The following is a 21073-nucleotide window of genomic DNA, read 5'->3' on the forward strand; positions in this document are numbered from 1 at the left end:
TGACCACAGTTGAAGAACAACATATTTTCACATTCTGCTGCACTCACTCGAAGCAGCAAATGTTTGAACATTTCTATTCTTGTCGACCACTTTTGAAACCAACTCTTATCATGTGAGGTGAGAAATTACAGAGCACAGAGATTTTCACTTAGGAATACATTTTCCATACTGAGATTAGGGCAGCAGTTTTTCCAGCTAAAATCTACTCTACAAAATCATATGTCATTTAATATTGAGCACTAAAACAAATTAAAAACCTTATCATCAAATACTTCTGGAAGCAAGAGGGTTAATGTTTTTATATTAAATATTTGTTATTTGGTTACTAACTTCTACTTTTACATTAAACAATTAATTACATTATTCAAACAACTTTGCCTGCAATGAATTTTTCAAACAGTAGTTCCTGATATTCTAACTTCATGCTTTCAATATTCATGTACAAAACAAACTCTACCCAAGATATCAGCTATTTTTTTTTAAAAAAAGGAACTTCAAAGTAACAACGAGATTTTTTTTTTTTAAAAAAAATGCCACAATACCATCCAAACATGCAAAAATGAAAATAGTTCACTGAGAACACAGATTTTCAGCTATCAGCTTATATTTCAGACCATCCGCTTACTTTTAGGGTGTCTCAGAGACTACCATTCTTCTTTATTCTGTGTCAAAATAATTTAATAAATATTAGGCTAGAAACGAACTAATCTGAACTGGTCATTTGTCATAAGAGTTTCTAAGCAATTTGTGCCTTTTCTATATTCTAAATTCTTTCTCTACTGGTTGTTCTAAGACCGGGAATTCTCATTTCCTAGATTTTGGAGAGGGATTAAAGGCAACATTTTACAATAGGCTTCAAAGTGACAGAAGGGGCATTGTCTTACCTGAACACCTTTTCTCAGTACGGAGATGGAGAATCGGGGTGTTGTCTTACCTGAACGCCTTTTCTCAGTACGGAGATGGAGAATCCACCAATGGCAGACAGAGAAAACCCATTGGTGGATTCTCCATCTCCTGTACTGGAGAACAAACCTATTTAGTTCCCCAAACACATTAGTGAAATTAAATGAGTTTGTGAATGAATTTTGGAAAAACTGGAAACTGGAAAAACTTAAGAAAAATTAAGAACTTTGAAAAGATAAGTGATCCCTTAAGGAAACAAAAGGTGGTAGCTGTGATCTTGTTGAGTGAACATGTCTTTGTAAAGTTCCTACCTCTCAATACGGACTTCAGATTCAATTTGGCTTGACGATGCAGCTCCTCTACGCAGGGCGGCCTGGTGGATGGTAAGAAGACATTCTCCTGCTGATGCCAGGGCGCAGTATAATGAACTGTCCATCTACTCTCTTCATCTAGATTGGAGACAGCTGTAAAAGAGCAGAAAGACAAAGGTAAATTTAACGCTGTGTCAAACACTAAAAGTTAAAAGAATGAAATCACTTGATAAAGTCAGAGAAATGAAAGGAGTAATAACAACCATTTTGATTGCTTTTTTATGTATGTAGAAAGGAATTTATGAGGTTTGCTACAACACAGTAGCCCAATAGTTCAAAAAACAGCATAAAGTATTCACATAATGTTTTAAAAAATATTTTATTTTTTATTCCCTTATGGGTTTATTTATGGCAGCTAATATGAGACTCCAACTGAAGGTGACAGAGTATCTTATAACTTCCCGATATAGTTTTCTTTAAAAAAAATGAACACAATATAATAATATACAACAAAACACAACATCAGCACAATCAGCAGCAAGCAATAACACACTTCAAAAATGAAACAAAGACTCAAATAATTTCCCAAAGACCCTTTGGAAGACCCAGGACTTAACATAGTACAGCAAGGCTCCGTCTGACCTCAGGGATATGTGTTAGTGTTGTACAACTCTAATGGAGTAGGGTTGTGATTTAAAAGGATATGTAGCAAAATGTATTAGTGCAAGCAAAGTATTGAAGTAGCCAGCATCTCTGGAAGTCTTAGCATTTAGCGATTGTCTCTGCATATTTGTGCATGTATAGTCATTTGCTTCCCTGGGAAAGGAAGACGTAACTAAGGACAGATGTAAAAAACTTCTGGAATAGCTTGCTAAAATATTAGAGGAGAGTGTTCAGAATTGTTCTTTCTGACCAAAGAATTCCACAAACAGAAAGAAGGCTCTGACCCAGGCCCTCATTTACATAAACGTCTCATTTACATAAATTCATGAAAGGAGTAGACAAGTCAACTTCAGAGGACAAAAACACAGAAGCAGAAGGAATCTCTTGGGACCCAAGCCATTTAGATAGAACTTTAGGATTAAAAACCAGCCTTGAGCGGTTTAAAAGGAACCCTCAATTATTTATTTAGTCCCACCCTTTCTTCACTAAAGAAATGAAAATGCTTGCACAAATAACTTCAGAACTGGGTCTTCCAAACGTGAGATACCTTTCTATTGGATCCCACTTTGTCTGACTTCTACAATTTGCTTAAAACTTCCAGAGGGCATTTTGGATTGATTCTATCTTTGGTTATAATTTGGCTATTAATTTCATTTTATTCTACACTTTTATTGGTTTGTAAAGTGTTTATTTGTGTGCTTTTATTGTACACAGTTTCTTTGGTGTTTTATATTGTAAACTGCAAGCTCCCTAAGGATTAAGTGTTTATAAATGTAATTAAATAATTACAAAATGATTCAAAAGAATAACATATTCCAAGGGCAGATGAATGTAACTTTAAAACAGGCAGGAAAAAAACTTTAGCCTGCCTTAAAAGGTCTATAAAGAACAGCTTGTTTGAGGTCTAAATGAAACTTCCACGAGAGTTTCCCAAGTTAAAATCTCCTTTGAGTTAGACGTTTGCCTGCCTCATCTCAACAACCTCCTAAAAGTGTGAGACACATAGCGGTGTTTCCAATATTGAACACAGCAAGCAGACAGAGAATTAAATAGATAATTAAATCCTCCAGATAATCTGTTCCCACACTGCTCAAGTGTGCTGGAAACATTTGCACTTCCCTCTGGAAGATGCTAGTGGGGCAGTTCTAAATGTAAGGGCTTCTGTGCTGTGAAAGGCTGTTGGATCCTTACCAATTTCTTCTGGCAAGATTTAAGACAGAAATACTTCAATGATTAATTTTCCCAATACCGAATTGGAGTGGAGAGGCAGACATTTTTCTAGTTGGAACAGGCAGATGAAGAAAAGGGGACAAAAACTTCAGGAGAATGGATTGGGAGCAGCTCCAAAGCAGTTCCATCCTTTTCTATATCTCAATACTTAGTTAATTTATCTCTACCCTCCTCCCTTCTCCCCCCCCCCAAAAAAAAGTTCTGGACAGTCCATAGTTGCTAGAACTCAGCCCATATGATTGCCAGGTAGACCAGGAAAACACAGCGCAAATGATATTTCCATCTATTCTACAGCTTGCTACAGAAACAGAACATTGCCAACGGAGATGGATTACATAAAGCGCTTGTGGAAAGGGATAGTATGATCAAATAAGATCAAATAAGAAACCACAGATGATCCTTGATTTACAACCATTTGTCTAGTGACCATTCCAAGTTACAACAGTACTTAAAAGAATGGTTTATCATTATTCACTGCACTTATGACTGTCACAGATTCCGCACAGTCATGTCATAAAAATTGGGGAGCCTGGCAACAGGCATGCCTTTATGAGGGTTGCAGCAAGCTGTGGGGTCATGATCACTACTTGCAATCTTCTCAGGCAGCTTGCAACAGGCAAAGTCAACGGAGGAAACCTGATTTGCTTAATGACTGCATGATTCACTTAACAACTGCAGTGATTTGGTTAATAATCATTCCAAAAAGATCGTAAAATTGGGCACTAAATAAACTGATTTGCTTAGCAATGGAAATTCTGGCTACAGCGGTGGTCATAAGTCAAGGACTACTTGCATAAGGATACTGCTTATGTAATGATTTGCAAATATTACATTTTCTTTGTAAATACAATAATGAATAGACAGAATTCTGCCTTCATATGGGCTTCATATAAGATGAGTTCTGGAATTCCTTGTCTCCATGGCGTGTGTGCGTGTGCGTGTGTGTTGTGTGTTTGTATGTGTGTGTGTGCCTTCAAATAAGTGAATAAAATTTTATAAAGTGTTAAAAATCACTAATCCCCTCAAAATCAGAAAGGGGTTGATTCACTTGACCAAATGTTGGATGGTATTCCTCTTAAAAGGCACATTCAAAACTGAGCAGCCGTCTTTTATTGCAGGGGTCCCCAACTTATGGGCCGTGGCCCAGTCCCAGGCTGCGGGCTCTTGGCCAGCGGGCTGTGGAAATGGCTGGCCGATGTGCACACGTGTGGGCATGCTTTCCCCCCACTCATGCTAGCGTCTGCAGCCCCATTTGCGCATGCACATGCGCATGAACAGAGACGCTAGCATGGGGTTGGTATCTGTGCCCTTTTTGCACATGCGCCGCTAGCCTGGGTGGATTGTGTGGCTCATTTGCGCATGCTTGAATGGGCCATTAGCCGCCGGGTGGGTATATGGCCGTTTGTGCATGCACATGGCACCAGCACATGCTACATGCATGAACAGGGGTACCGTCCCAGTGTGCGTGGTGTCGTGAGCGCGTGCACCAATTTTGAAGCTACTTTCCTTCGCTCCAGTCCGTGAGCCTGGAAAGGTTGGAGACCGCTGTTTTATTGGACTTTATTAACAAAACACAAACTATTATATAACTACAGGTAGTTCTTGACTTACAACAGTTCATTTAGTGATTGTTCAAATTTACCAGGGTGTTGGAAAAAGTGACTTAGGACAATTTTTCACATTTATGACCGTTGCAGCATCCCCATGGTCATGTGATCAAAATTCGGCATGCATGGCAACTGGTTCATATTTATGACAGTTGCAGTATCCCGGGGTCATGTGATCATCTTTTGTGACCTTTTGACAAGCAAAATCAATGGTGAAGCCAGATTTGCTTAACAACCATGTTACTAACTTAACTGCAATGATTTATTTAACAACTGTGGCAAGAAAGGGCGTGAAATGGAGCCAAACTCACCTAATAAATGTCTGACTTAGCAATACAGTTGTGGTCGTAAGTTGAGGACTATCTGTACAATGGAATATATGCTGAGAAGTTATGTAGGTAAATAATAACACAATTAGTGGGAAACCTGTCTGGATTTTTTTTCACCACAATAACCAACCGTGATAAATGACCTGACCAAAAAAGTCTTCCCTTTCAGCGTGGCTACAGTATTTTGGCAAACCTATAAATACCACCGGTTTGCCCTTAAGAGTTCTTCATGCACATCTTACTAATGGGAGTCAGCAAGATCTGCTTGAGGAATTCTAAGGTCATCCTCATTTATTACACCATATATTACCAGGACCATCTCATGCAGCCAGGTAGATCATGCTGACACAATGCTTGGCTGCCTTCTTTAGCCTTGCTGAAGAAAACCCACCCCCACCTCCCCAAATAATGAACAGAAAGATGAGCCCATCTACCTGACACTTCAATCACTTTCAATCTCTACCTATAATGAAGAATGGATGAAACAACTGTGAGGGAGAAAACCAGTGGGAGAGAAAGTCACAGATGCTGAATACAGAATTAAATTAGACTTGCCACACAAATGCTGAGAGCAGGATTATTGCCACCAAGTTTCCTTTCGAGTTAAATGCAGAGTACCTTTGTTAAAATATATATTTATGCATAACTACTAGCCGGTTAAAACAATCTGTGATCTTAAATAAGGGCTGCTTGAGCATCGGGTTAGACTGAAACCCTTGAAATATACCTATGACAAGTTTGGAGAAAGTAACAAAACCAAGCAAAGGGATCCTGCAGTAGTTTTGCATGAGCACGGTGCTATAAGGACTATAAAAGATTTCAGCTGGTTAAACATCTCTATACAATCAACTCTTGCCTGTATCAAGTTTCTTTCAAGATTACTATTGCATCAAAAAGCGTTTCTCCTTTCTCCATGGCAATTCAGGCACACAAAAGAAAATGAGCAAGCGGCAATTCCAAACTTCACAAGCTCAACAAAAGCTAGGGCAGGTGCTTAGGGCACTGTTTAATAAGCTGCCTCCACACAATATCAAAGCTCAGTAAACTAAACAATGCTACTATGTACAGTTGGAGAAATAAGAGCAGGTTATGTAACGGTTTTGTAATGCCTCTGCCAAAAGTCTAAACAGATTTTTTTAAAAATGCCTACTTACTCTTTTTCTTGAAAAACTGTATTAAGGCTTTGAGCTTTGTATTGATAAGCACCCCCATTTCAGTAGGAAATGCCTCGCTCACTCCAGGATTCCATAGAGGGTGAGAGGTATCATGCCGAAACTAAATTCCAGTGCTTCCCTAGCAGTTCTTACAATTTCTGCTAACTTTGTTCGTCCTTATGCCACCCTTCTTTTCCTCATTTCTTCTTTAAAAGCAAGCTCCACGTTGCAGTGAACATCCTACCAATTAGAAACCATTAACAGCCCTTGAACCTGAAAGCCTCCATCGGAAACATAATGCTGTGCCTGCAACAGCCAGTTACAATGTGAGGAGAAGGGGGGGGGGGTGAGGGCAGCCAATCTTTGTTCATGTTTGCATGGAAGCAAGATGGAGATTTCTGCTTCAATGCTCATTCATAGATTTCTCCCCCTTTCTCTCCCCTCCCCACTTCTCTTAGGAAACCAAGAGTTCTTCCTTCCCCTGCAGACTGTACTTTATAAAGATGAGTACAATAAATGTACATCGTTCCCCCCTGGCATTACTTTAATGGGATCTTCAAAATCCTTTACAAGACAGAACATGAGGTAGATGCTTTAATGGGCAGGACTTTTCTCATCCTAGCCTATTGTAAATATGATTTTTTTTGTGTACTGTCTGGGACAGTGAGATACTTAGTTTTTTTTTCTAAACCCATCTTTTTTCTTTTCCTATCAAGGACTGTCTTTATAATCAGCATGATTCCAGCACTGCTATAAAGTCCCTATAGACCCATCTTTTGTAGGGTTGCCAGGTGTCCACTATTTGAGTGGACAGTCCACTTTTTTCACATTATGTTCACTATTTTTTTTTCACAAAATAGTGGACATTTTTTTTTATTCAAAAGCTTTATGATGAAATGGTACGTAATCTAAAGCTGTACAGTCTACTTTTTTTACTACTTAACCCCCCCCCCCCCCGCTTCTCCGCTATTTTTTGGAAGCAGACCTGGCAACCCTAATCTTTTGTGTAAATCATAAAGTGCCTTTCCCTCCATCTGTATATTTTGATCTTTTGGGCTGCTTCTAAAATGATTTTCCTTTCAATCGTTCTGCTCTCCAGTGTTACATTTATCTACCCATTTCTGCTTTATATGAGTCTATATAGTAAACACCGCTGTACAGTTTATCTTTCCATTCATTCACTCATTGACTCACTCAACAGGATTGGTTAAAACTAACTTAGACTTACAATTCCCACTTAGGTTTAGTTTCTATCTAAAATATCTTAAAACGATATTGGTTAAGTGAAGGATTTTTTTAAATGAAAGCATAATCCCTTTCCTCTCCTTGCAGCAATTCACAATTTTTGCAGAGAACAATGCTAAGCATGCTATTAATGTGCTCAGCAGGGCATGCCTGTAGCACAATGCTGAGGGGCTCAAGAAGTCAGGCTGCCCTTTCAAAGAAAGACCAAGCAATGTCTTAGCTTGACACTGAAAGGAATTCTCATTTCCCCAAAGAAACACCAACAGCAGGGGCCATCAGTCTTTTCTAAGAGAGGCTAGATAGACTCAAAGCTTTGGGATAGCATATGCAACCAACTTTGTTTCACCACAGCAATGTAAATGGGTAGACAGGCATGTTCCCTGATTAATTACCTCCAAGAAAGAACTTCTCTTACTGTAGAACTTGCTTCAACATGTACCAGAATAAAATTGGGTCCAACTCAACTTATTACCACAATGGTTTATGTTGGAAATTCTGGCCCCAATTGTGCTAGTAAGTCAAGGACTACCTGTATTCTGTATGATGGAAGGACAGGGAAGATTCAATTTTCACTCAACCATGAGATCCACTTTTTAAGAAGAGACTGGACAACCATCTGTCCATCCTGAGCAGGGGGTTGGACTCGATGACCTCCAAGGTCCCTTCCAACTTTATTACTATTATTTCCCAATGCAATCTACTATACAGAAAGAAACAGAATTTATTTTGATGATTGGTAATTCTTTGAAAGATGGGTATAATATAAACTTAATTAATAAAAAGTAATGCCGGCTAATCGAGATTTGTGTAAAGTTTTGAATAACGTTTGGGCATGTTAAAATATAATACATAAATGTTAAGGGCTTTAAAGGAAAATTATTTCACAGTACAATTAGAATAAATCTGGTAGCAGTTATTCAAACTAATGCATTTTATTAAAAGGCATAAGCTCTGGTGAGCTACACTATGGTGGCAGTGGCTTCGTTAAACAGTAGCAACCACAGAGTAACATGTCTTGTCTCCTAAGAATACTTTTCTATTTAATACTTTTTCTATTTAATGCATTTGTTATACGTATAGAGTGTTAAACCAGTGTTTTGGCAGAGCAAACATATGTCCCATCTATGATGACAAATACACTAAGCTACAAGCATTGCCAAATGAGCTCCACAAAAAAGATATATTTTGGTTGCCACATATTGGTTGCTTTCCCATATAAGCAGATAGAGCAAAAAGTAAATCTTTTTAAGGCTTCATTTTAAAGCACTGAATCTTCTTTCTCATGTAGTATACTATACGGCCTACTCAAAGAGAAACATTAAGAAACAATACCTATCCATTCCAATTAGATCTCATAATAAATATCTAAGAAGGAAACAAACAAAATATGAAAAAATCACTAAATTCCCCCCCACCCACACACACTGATATTCATACTATTAATCCAATCAACCATTTTACTGCAGTGGCTTATCAAATACTTCTACAAGAACTAATGATAAATAATTTATAAGTTATGAGACTTTTTTTCCTTTTCTTTTCAAGCCATCTAGACTTAGCCATCCCCTAGCATTATCCCTCAGAACAAAAGTGAGTTCTTGTCACAAAACCTCCCCCAAGAAGCAACCTCTCCCATCATGAACTGAACTCTACTCACAATAGTCTCTTTCAACTAGGCTGCCTCAGCCTTCATGCATCTTAATACTACTGCTTTGGCTCCTAAGAAGTAATAATTAATTAAACTGGGGATCTGGAGAAGAATCAGAAAGTAAGTCACACTTAAAAACAAAAACAAAAGCCCAACAATCTGTGCAACATAGAACACAAAGCAAGAGCCATACATAAAACATCTTTGCGAAGAAGATTACTGTATAAAGTAGAAACCTGCTTAGCAGAAATTCATGGCAGCTTCTTTGGCAAATCAAAAATCCTGAGAAAGAGATTGGTAGATTGACAATAAATTGGATTATGATGAGAGGCCAAAAAAGTAAAAGGAGAACTGCTTATAATGATCTTATTTTACCATAAATAATAAAACTTTCTGAACAGGGGTTTTAATTTAGTATCCTTGATTACTATGATTCATTTTCTATACCACCACAGACTACAAACACAAGCACACCAGAATAAGATTAGTGTAGTGGACTACAAACACAAGCACACCAGAATAAGATTAGTATAGTGTAGCGTAGCGTAGCGTAGCATAGTATAGTATAGTAATTATATTATTAATAAGAAAGTAAGATACTAGTACAGTGGTGGCGAACCTATGGCACGGGTGCCAGAGGCGGCACTCAGAGCCCTCTCTGTGGGCACATGCGCCATCGCCTCAGTCCTAGGCCTTCAGCTGGCTTTTATAAAACCTTTTCGCTTTAGGCCTCTGCCACCATGTGCCCCCCCCAAAGGTTCAATCAGTCAATTTCAACTTCTCGCGGGGAAAAAAAGATCTTGCAAAGTTGGAATTGATTGATTGAACTTTTTAGTCCCACCAAGTCTGCCATTACCACCGCAGCCATGCCCACCCAATGGGCCACATCCACCCGGCACTCGACGATGCACAAGTGGGTTTTGGGTTGCAGTTTGGGCACTCGGTCTCTAAAAGGTTCGCCATCACTGTACTAGTATTTCTGAGGATCTTCTGTATGGCCAATTCACATTGATGAAACAAAGGAAAAGTATGGGGAGAAAACACTGAGGAATAAAAATAGCAATTTTCTTTGCCAGAACTTCTGTAGTATGAAAAAGGATAGAAATAATTTAGTCCGACATTCACCATGTAACTCTATGTAGAACAGCATATCCCTGAAAGTGATATGTCAAAGATCTCATACCCATCCTCACCTAAATGACACACACAAAATACCAGAATTAAATGCATTGCTTGCGAAATGTATAAAAAATTAGTAAAATACTCATAGTTCCATAGAATTATTTTGAGATCTGTGATGCTGATATGTAAACTTATGCCTCAGGAGTCATAATTATAGCTTGCATAAACCAAACCCTGCATGCCAAATTCAGGAATTATGGGACATATAATCTCAAAACCATGGTTACAATATTTTTACTTTTACTATACTATGACTGTTTTGTAGGCATTCATCAATCAATCTTATGGGACATATAATCTCAAAACCATGGTTGCAATACTTTTACTATACTATGACTGTTTTGTAGGCATTCATCAATCAATCAATCTTATGGGACATATAATCTCAAAACCATGGTTGCAATACTTTTACTTTACTATGACTATTTTGTAGGCATTCATCATTCAATCAATCTTAATTTCAAAGAATAAATTATGGAACTGCCATAAATTAAACCGGGGATCTTAAACCAGGTTTCATGGCCTATTTTACAAGTTTCAATTCTGTATTTAAATCTAAAAGTTGGTTCCAATGTGCTCTGTAAACGTTACAACAAATAATTTCACAAATCACCAACATTTAAAAAGTATAAAATATGCACAAAATATTTTAATATTTCATAATATAGCCAACAAATTAGTGTGCAGGTCATCAGCAGACAGAACAGCTACATATATTTCTTCTGTAATCTATTGTAAGGTCAAGGAAGACATGACCTTAAAAGAAAAAAATGAGATTAAAGTGTAAACAGTCAATATTACAATCAATACAAATAAATTAGCAATCCCCTTAGGAAATCTCAACCAATAGGAGCTCTAGACTGTAAGCTTATCATATGTCTATACAAAAAACCTTGATGCTCCTCTATCTACATTCAGAACATCTGAACCACAAAGAATCGAAGTCCTGAATTCCTTAATGTCTATCGTTCCATATCACCAGTATATATCCAAAAAAGGGAATGATATTTATTTATATTATTTATTTAGGTATCAGATTTGGAGACCACCCATCTCCCTCATAAAGCGACTATAGGCAGTGATTGTTTTTGCAAAAAATATAAAACAGAAAGACAAATTTCAGAATTTTAAATAGCACTCAAAATTATTTTGGAGAAATTAATTTAGACAAAACAAGTATGACATACATAGGCATCCTAGTAGTACACATTAATTTTCAAATTTGCTGAAAAAATATTGTTTTTACATAGCTCCTTCTACGAAGACACGGGAAATATACTCTGTGAACTAAAAATGTTAATAAATAATGCACTATATCTTTGAAGCAATAGAAAAAAGTGCTGCACAAAAGCCTTTATTTTTCAGCGCAATAAATTCCTCCAAGTTTGAATAGCAACAAGTCAGTTCTGCTTCTGGTTACCCATTGATAGCTCAATGCCACCTCTGAATTTGCTTAATTATTTAAATATAATGCTATGGGTTACCATCTGCTCAGCACTCTGCTTATTTACTCAGGGCTTTGCTTGCAAGCTTCCTGGCATTTATTTAGCACATTTATCTTAGCTGAACGCATAGACTAAGAGGTACCAGTTTCTACAGTTATCTCAATCATTAACCTAGAGTTGGCAGCTAAAAATGAAAATTAATTATTTTCTATGTTTCTAAGCAAGCTTGTTCTGTAACTGAGAGATAGCAATGTAAACCACTTACACTGTCAAGAACGGGAGATTCTCAGTCATCCAGGTCATGGTTGTCCTAAAGGTGCTTTTTCAAGAGGCAACTGGACTTTCTTGTTTTTCTTTGAAGACTTTTCGCTTCTCATCCAGTCACAGCTGAAGAAACTTCTTGGATGAGAAGCAAAACATCTTCAAAGAAAAACAAGAAATGTCCAGTTGGGACATTCATTTAAGGTGCTCAAGAATTTTTTTTAAAAGAGTTTGGTCATTTAAAAAATTGTTTAAGTTTCTTGACGATCAAAACTAAGTACAGGTAGCCTTCAACGTACGACCACAACTGAGTCCAAATTTTCTGTTGTTAAGTGAGACATTTGTTAAGTGAGACATTTGTTAAGTGAGTTTTGTCCCATTTTACGGCCTTTTTTGCCACAGTTGTTAAGTGAATCACTGCAGTTGATAAGTTAGTAACCAGGTTGTTAAGTGAATCTGGCTTCACCATTGACTTTGCAAAAGGTGATCACATGACCTTGCAACACAGCAACGGTCATAAATATGAACCAGTTGCCAAGCATCTGAATTTTGATCACATGATCATGGGGATGCTGCAAAGGTCATAACTGTGGAAAAACGGTCATAAGTCACATTTTTCAGTGCCACTGCCACTGTCACTAAATGAACTGTTGTAAGTCAAGAACTATCTGTATGTTCGATCAGATCCCTTTTTTGGCCAATGGATTTATCTTTTTCTTGAAAACCCTGCCTATTTGAAAACTGGCCATTTTCTAATTTAACAAAATAACCTTCCCCATTCCTAATACATCTGTCTCAATTGCACTATGAATCCTGTCACAAGCCATTTCCAGAATAGAATACTATCACCCTAATTTCAGTAACCTAAATCAGAAGAGAGCCAGTTAGATGTGGTGATTAAAGTTTCAAACTAGAAACCAGAAGACTGCGAGTTCTAGTCCTACCTTAGGCACAAAGTTGGGTGGATGACCTTGGCCAATCACTCTCTTTTTAGGAAGCAGGTTGTGTCTCCGGGGTGCAGTGTTTAAAGTTTTATTCGTCACATTACATGAGATTAACTATTCCATGAATATTTTCATATGAGAATAGAAGCTAGGTGATCAATGTAATACTTTTTGAAAAGATAACTATGGAACATTGCAATATGTGCTGTAAAGATGTTTTGCTCAAGAAGAAAGATTTTTAAGGACATGAAAAAGAAGCTAACATATGGGTAACCTGTTATAGTCATTTTTCTGTAACGAAAAAAATCAGAACAGATGGTAGTGATGGGCGAAGCATAATTAGCTTCTTCCCAAAACAGTACAACAGATTTGGAAAATCTGGAAAAAGGTAAAATGCTGCCATCTGTAGGCAGTCAATAGTTACTGTTCCCTTCTCAAATACCACAGCCATTTAAATCAGTGTTTCTCAACCTTGACAATTTTAAGGCATGTGGACTTCAACTCCCAGAATTCCACAGCCAGCAATGCTGGCTGTGGAATTCTGGGAGTTGAAGTCCACATGCCTTAAAATTGTCAAGGTTGAGAAACACTGATTTAAAACATCCTACCTGACAGGTGAGAAAGGGAAGCTACATAAGTTTTCTTGTGCACAATATTCTCTTTAAGCTGTGATGGTCAGGACAATACCCTCTATTCCAGGTCTGGCTAGGTTTTATATTAAAAAGCTACATTAGTAGGGAGCTGGCAGACCAACAGAGCTTAACTCTTGATCACATGAATACGTCCGTGTTGACTTTCTGTCTCCTATCCAAGTCCTAATTAGATCAGTCTTGCTTAGCTTTTTTTTTGTTTTACTTCAGCAGACTAAGCTAGTATTTTTTCTTTTTCCTTTTTAAAAAATGAATAGTTTTGAGAAAACAAGAGAGAACATGAAAAAAAAATATAATATAGATAAGCTAAAGATGTAAATATATCATGGAGATTATAGCTTTTTAAAATATTACTAATTAGTTATGAATAGCTATGAATATTACATGTACTATAATCACATTAAGTAATTAAGAAGCTTTCTTACACTCCAAGTATAAAAAGCATGGTCAACACAATGTAAATCACTGAATGGAATTGTGCACTGTAATGATTTCAGTCCATATTACTAAAATTCTATTTTGATTTAGGAATCTCATAAAATTGAAATGCAGATTCCATGGATAGATGAATCCAAATTTGGGGGCACCAGTATTTTCATTAAACTATCCACGGTAGTTCCTTTCCATAAGCCTTGACTACTCAGAGTTATTTATTTATTGTAAACTGTTTATTATTAATATTATATACACAGCAATGTGAAATCACAGCTGCCTGCTCTTTAGCTGATATTGGCCTTCATATGCACCGAGTTCTTCCGAAGAACCTAAAATGTTGTAATGTTGACCTATATATATGGTGATCCACATGAGGCCTTTTGCAATTGACAGATGGAAATTTTATCAATGTTCAGATTTTCTAAGTGTGATCCAGGACTTTTTGATACGATACTCAATATGCTGATAACCACTGGGACCATTAACACTGGTTTATGCCACAATCCTTAAAATTTGATTTTCATTTTGCATATGATTGCAGTGGTTTTGACCTAATCACTATCTGACTAGACCAGGGGTGTCAAACTGCCGGCCCGCAGGCTGGATGCATCATGGCAAAACCACGCTCACCCCATTGCTGGCAATGGAAAAAAAGTCACGATACGTCATGACACGTCACGTGATATCGCGAGTTTGACACCCCTGGACTAGACTATCATAACAAGTTTTATATGGATTAACTTTAAAGACCACCAGAAACTTCAGTTAGTACAAAATGCAATGGCCCCGTTGTTCACAGGTGGACACATATTACACCTGTTTTGTAGGTCCTACATTGATTTCCTATTTGATTCTAGATATAATTTAAAGTGCTGATTTTAATCTATAAAGCTCTATGTAGTTTGGTGCTTGCTTACCTGCAAGACTACATCTTCCCACTAGAGAACCACTTTGATGATGTTGGGAGAAAAAGGGAACTGTCTTTCCTTTGGATTCCAGAGCCTAGAAACATTTTTCAATGATGGGAATAGTCCTCTGGAATGACTCCAGTCAGTGATTTGTCTGCTTTTCATAAAAAAAAGTTGAAAACAGGGCCTTTCCAGAGGGTTCTGAGGCTTGAAGCTATGCATGATGGATTTTATTTATCTTATCTCTATATTTTTAAATTTTATTGTATATTCTTATTCTACCCAAGAGTCCTGTGATTGAGGTTAGATATAAGTTTGATAAACTTTTTTTCAGTGCCAGATTAAAACACTTTAACTCATAATTTTAATTTGAGAAATTGCTTATTTTGTTTCTATGTTTCTATGATACCAGTTTACATTAGAGGTAGTCCTTGACTTACAACAGTTCATTTAGTGACACATAAGCTTGAGCATAATATTAATAAAAATAATTAATTTGTGAATTTAGAAAGTGTGTGGTGAAGGAAAGACACAAGTTTTGTTTTTAAAGAGAGGAGTACCAATTCCCAGAAACACAGTTACTAAACACACTGCTTTTTTTTTGTTCTTAAATGTGTTAATATAAATAACAAAGAACAGGAGGGGACACAGATGGGCTGTATATAGAATGACACAAGCATTTTTCATGGCTCCAATGTTCTGTTCTCTGCAGATACAATTGGTTTTGAGTTTACCCTGTTCTCATAATGGATTTGCTACGGAACAATCCCCCATATGGTTGACGCATGCAAGAATTAATATGCAATTAATAAAATAATCTGATCATCTGGTTTTGTTCAAGGGGGCAGCTGGCCCATATATAAGATGCTAATTAGACAAATTAAGATGAGTCACTTTTGTCCTGTGATGAACTAATAGTTTACTGTATCCAATCCTCTTACATCTTCTAATAGGTTGTGCCAGTAGATTAGATAAAATGAGGTAGCAGATTTCTTAGAAGACAAAAGGGAAAGACAAAACATATTGCAGAAGTTAATTACTTATATAAGTGACTGATGGATCCAGATAGTCTATCTTGTTCCAGAAAGTAATAAAGGAATGTAAGAATTACAATGGGCTATTATTTACCATGGAGATAAGAAAAAAAAGAGAAAAATAAAAATTAATTTTTTGATAAATATGAAAGGACTGAGGATCTTTTCTGATAATGTTGGATCTGTAATCTATGTATGGAAGAACTTTTGTTTCTTAGAAGACTTTCGCTATCAATCGCCAATCGCCAATTTCTGCTATTTTCTTTATTTCCACTGTTCCCAGAAAGGGAAATTTCAATACCACCATTAACCATTTTAAAATAATTACATTTTTATTATATTTTAAATATTTCATTTTGAAGTAACAATACAATTAGTAATTTTCCATATTAATTATACTGAATAAGATACAGGAAAACTGGGATATCTGCATTAAGCTTTTTAGCTGAAGGAGCAGGATTGCACTTTACAAACCTTCATAGAAAAAAAAATACACAGCTTATAGAACAGAAGCAGAGGCTCAGGAACTACATGAGATAGAGAAAAAATGAAGACTATCATGTCATTTCCACCAGATTACTAGTCTTTCAATGAAGGCCAGGATGGGCAAATGGCAAGTTCTTCTCAAGAGGCAAGCCAAACGCCACTACAGTAGGACACATACACAAAGAGAAACATACAAGCACATGAAGCAATGCAGTGGAATATTTCCATTCCAGTTGTTTCTTCAGAAAAATGGATAGAAACATCTATAACTTTCATTCGTTCCTTTGGTCCATGAATTATGTCAGGGTCCATTTTACATACACGTTGGTTCCCACTGCTACTACCAAATATTTTCCTAGGCACTCAGAAACAAATGTTTTAAACAAAACAAATAGCAACCATTCATTCTCTCTCCTCAACATATAACGTTACAGAAGTCATAAAGCAGCATCTGCCAAAAGTAAGATTAAGGTGGCATTACAAGGATGTTGAACAGACAGACGCGAGAAAAGCCACAAAAGAGAGACTAGGACCAAGCAGCAACGTTAATATTACTTGTAGCTGTCATAAATAATAAGTGCTTTTAATTTGCAGCATTTGCATTGCTTAATGACTGTAGTTCTCTGTCTTTCAAACATTAAAGCAATTACACTATTTTAGTTAAGATAACTGACACACTATTATCAAATCAGAAAAATCTTAAATTAATGACAGCTATTTTATTACAAAGTCTTTGGTCCTGGCAAGTCAATTTTATACTGAATAAATATCTGTAACTAGGAACTTAAATACTGTTGACTATTTACTCAAACCAGCCATCTGCTAGCGATCAATCTAATTGAGTTTGCATAGCAGTGTGGGCAAGTAAATAATGGCAAAAGGGATATTAAACTAATATTTATTAGACTATGGCTACAATTCTGTCCTTGATTACAAAGTTAGTACTTGTAAATGGACGTTTCTGATTGTTTCTGCACTAGCAATGTGCTCGTTGCTACAGCCTAAATAATCAGAAACGTCCCTTTACAAGCACTAACTTTGTAATCAAGGACAATTTATATATGTTGGAACTGGACTGCTTGAAAAGCTATTTTTTAAACTCACTGTAAAGACTTTACGACCTGCATATACTTTTCTAAGTTGGTTTGGCAGCTATTCAGATACATTTTATCATGTGAGGAAAATGCAGACATAGTCAGCTCAGTGAGATAAAATTAAAGATCAGAATAAGGAAAGAGGAGCTGTGCATTGTTAATAGGAAGAAAGAAACAAAGGTAAGAAATTTAATAAATAGAGCCTGAAAATAATTTAAAAAGGATTGATAACTAAGCCTGGCAAACAGAAATGTGCTGAAAATAGAGCAGTGGTGATAAGTTAGCGGCTGAACTAAGAAAGAGCTTTGTTAAGAACTAACAAAGATTTTGTGAAATACAGAAGCAAACATTCTATAGATATGCAATAGTAAAAAGTATGCAAAAAAATAGCCTTCCACATATTGATTTGCGATAACTACACATATCTTTGTTTATACTGATAAAACTGGGATTATATACTGTATGTAGTTTTCAGTGTAATGTAACAGCCCAAGGAAACGAGCTGCAGGAAGCCTCACTCTACTTTGTTTTATTTCCAAGAATCACTTTTATTCAGTGCTTTTTTTGTATTTTAAAAAAAAAAGGTGCCGGAACTCACACACGTCATACAACCCGCCTTGCCTACCCTACAAGGTTCCATCCCAAAAAGGTGCCAGAACTCCGTTCTGGGTGTTCTGTGACAAAAAAAAAAGCCCGCTTTTATTTATGATATGATTACCATGTAAATATTTCACATTTCAATCAAATATAATGCTGTTATATACTACTGCACATAATATGTAGTGCTAGATATACATGGCAAACAGGTTTTCAGTTAACACATTAAAGTCTGTTTGCTTACAAGACACCCTTCTAAGCAATGAGGCTCAGCCAGCTTTGTTAGCGAGTGGACTGACCACTGACCTACTTCACTGTGGGCTCAACTGAATCTCTCCCACTTTTTCCCATGATGCAGTTTGCAAGTGTTTTTTCCCTACACTGCCATACTGCTTTCCCAAAGTAAACAAGCAAATAACATTCAGCCATGCCAATAAACATAAAAATCGTGTGTGCATGCTGATCTGACTTTAGTTTAAGCAAGGCTGATAGCAGATGTTGGAGACCAACAGCAGCCCTGGGGTCAAGGGGCACAGATAGTACAACAATTAACACAGCTTTAAAGCATGCCATAATTCCATATTGATCTACTGTGTCCATTTGCTGTCAGTTCTGCACCTGCTACCAGGATCAGAAATGAAGGACCAACATTTGTATCAGTATTTTAGTACTGTAGCAGTGCACTTCAGCAAAGCAGAACACAAGAAAACAAACGCAATGAAACGGATGCCCATGCGACATTATCAAAAAGTACCGGACACTCAACCCACTGTAGCGCACTCAAAACAAGCTATGAAAAGGATAACACTACCCACGCATCCAAAACATTTAAAAAGCAACTACAGAGTATTACAACTACACGGCATCACTGTAGCCACACATCAACCACAGGTAATCTTCGACTTACAACCACAACAGAGCCCAAACTTTCTGTCACTAAGCGAGACATTTGTTAAGTGAGGTTTGCCCCATTTTACGACTTTTCTTGCCACCTCTGTTAAGTCAATCACTGCAGTTGTTAAGTTAGTAATATGGTTGTTAAATGAATTGGGCTTCCCCATTGACTTTGCTGGTTAGAAGGTCGCAAAATGTGCTCACATGACCCCAGGACACTGCGACCATCATAAATATGAATCAGCGGCCAAGCATCTGAATTTTAATCACATGACCCTGGGGATGCTGCAAAGGTCATAAATCGTAAGTATGAAAAACAGTGCTGTTGTAATTCAAACGGTCATTAAACAAACTGCTATAAGTCTAGGCCCCTCCAAAACATCGTTAAGTAAAACAAAAGAGCCAATAGCTCAAGAAGAAAAACAGGAATCATCCACAATGTATAGTATAAGGACTATAACAACCACTTTGTAGAACAGACAAGAAGAAGAGCACATACAAGAATACTCACAATCAAAATTTCTTAATCTCACAACTCATGGATAGACTCAACCATAGTTTCAACTGGGAAACTTAGATCAAACTAAATCCAAAAACATTAGGGAATTCTTGGAAGCTTGGCATTCAGACAAATCAGCCAATAATAGACACATAGAAATAAACCAATTTTACACACCATTTAAAAGAGACAAAAAAGGAAAGAAAAAAGTCCAGAACAGATCCTTTCCAGAAGGATATCTCCAAGTCCATTTTCATCTTAATTTGCCTGTCATTTATTTCTATCAAGTTATCAACTCATGGATCTGCAGATAAGCAGTGCCTATAGGTAATCTCTGGTAAATGTGATGATTGCTCCCTATATCTTTTCAAATAAAAAGAAAATGACCCCATATTAAAATATTAGAATTCTTGCCTTTCTAATTTTGCTACAATCATCCCGTTTCTATGACCCTATAGCTATATAAACCAATAAAATTGGTTTGAATAGATTGGACTAAGTGGATACTATTTCCAGTGTAATTCAACAACTGGTCTTAAACTGGAGCCCAAGAAACACCAGCCCAAGAAACACCTTGGTTTCCAGTTTAAGACCAGTTGTGAGATTACACTGGATACAACAGAGACCGATGTCAAGATACCTCTTTAAGTTACAACTGAACTCTGATGCTACGTGACTTAAGCTTTATCCCAGATTATTTATCAACCTCTGAACATACAATTGCAGACACAGATGGCCTTATCTTAAAAGCTTATTTAAAATCAGTTCTTCTAACTCTGGAATGCACTTTTATTTTAGGTCAAGGAGTAATAGGACATAAAATAAATCTGTTTTTATTTCATTAAAATCTAAGAAAAAAATAATACAGCGACTCCCCATTTAGTGGCTACCTTGATTAGCAACAGTTGGCAAATATGGGAGTAATAAACAGTAGAAAAAAAAACCTTTGTCCAACTAATGTGTGCACTTAAGTATACATTTTTCACCTGACAACAATGCCAAAGTGAGATTATTCTCACTTTGGCATTGTTGTCAGGTGAAAAATGTATACTTAAGCTGGTATAGCTGCACAAGCTGCACAAATGTATACTTAAGCTGGTATAGCTGCACAAGAGAAGTGCATGAGATGGCATCAACCAACAAAATATCTCTCTCTCTCTCTCTCTCTCTCTCTCTCTCTCTCTCTCTCTCTCTCTCTCTCTCTCTCTCTCTCTCTCTCTCTCTCTCTCTCTCTCTCTCCCTCCCTCCCTCCCTCCCTCCCTCCCTCTCTCTTTCAATGGATTACATTGCTAAATGAAGAGACATTAATGTCCAGTCATTTAGTTAATAATTTTGCATGCTGCGGGTACAAATCAAAAAGTATTGAAATCGGCCAAATTAAGGTTCTTTTTAAAGGGGTGTTTTAATAAATTTTTAGGGGGAACAAGGGTGGTTGGGAGGGGGGAGGATCACCTTAGGTCAGGACCAGCCATGTCTGAGGGTTGCGGTGTAGAAAGGGTGGGGGGGGAGGGTGGGGGGTTGAGGGAGGAGGGAGGTATTAGTACGGTCAGTGGG

At 37.0% G+C, this 21073-nt stretch overlaps 1 protein-coding gene across 1 annotated transcript in view; it reads right to left on the reverse strand.

Moving 5' to 3' along the window:
* Positions 1-21073, reverse strand: part of NHSL1 (NHS like 1) — a 158866-nt gene that overhangs the window by 40362 nt on the left and 97431 nt on the right. The window contains exon 2 of the mRNA XM_029285884.1: positions 1215-1367. Coding sequence (XP_029141717.1) covers positions 1215-1367 — 153 coding nt within the window. The remainder of the gene's footprint in view (positions 1-1214; positions 1368-21073) is intronic.

Source organism: Protobothrops mucrosquamatus, unplaced genomic scaffold (assembly GCF_001527695.2).
Source record: "Protobothrops mucrosquamatus isolate PMUCROS unplaced genomic scaffold, P.Mucros_1.0 scaffold2417, whole genome shotgun sequence".
Lineage (NCBI taxonomy): Eukaryota > Metazoa > Chordata > Lepidosauria > Squamata > Viperidae > Protobothrops > Protobothrops mucrosquamatus.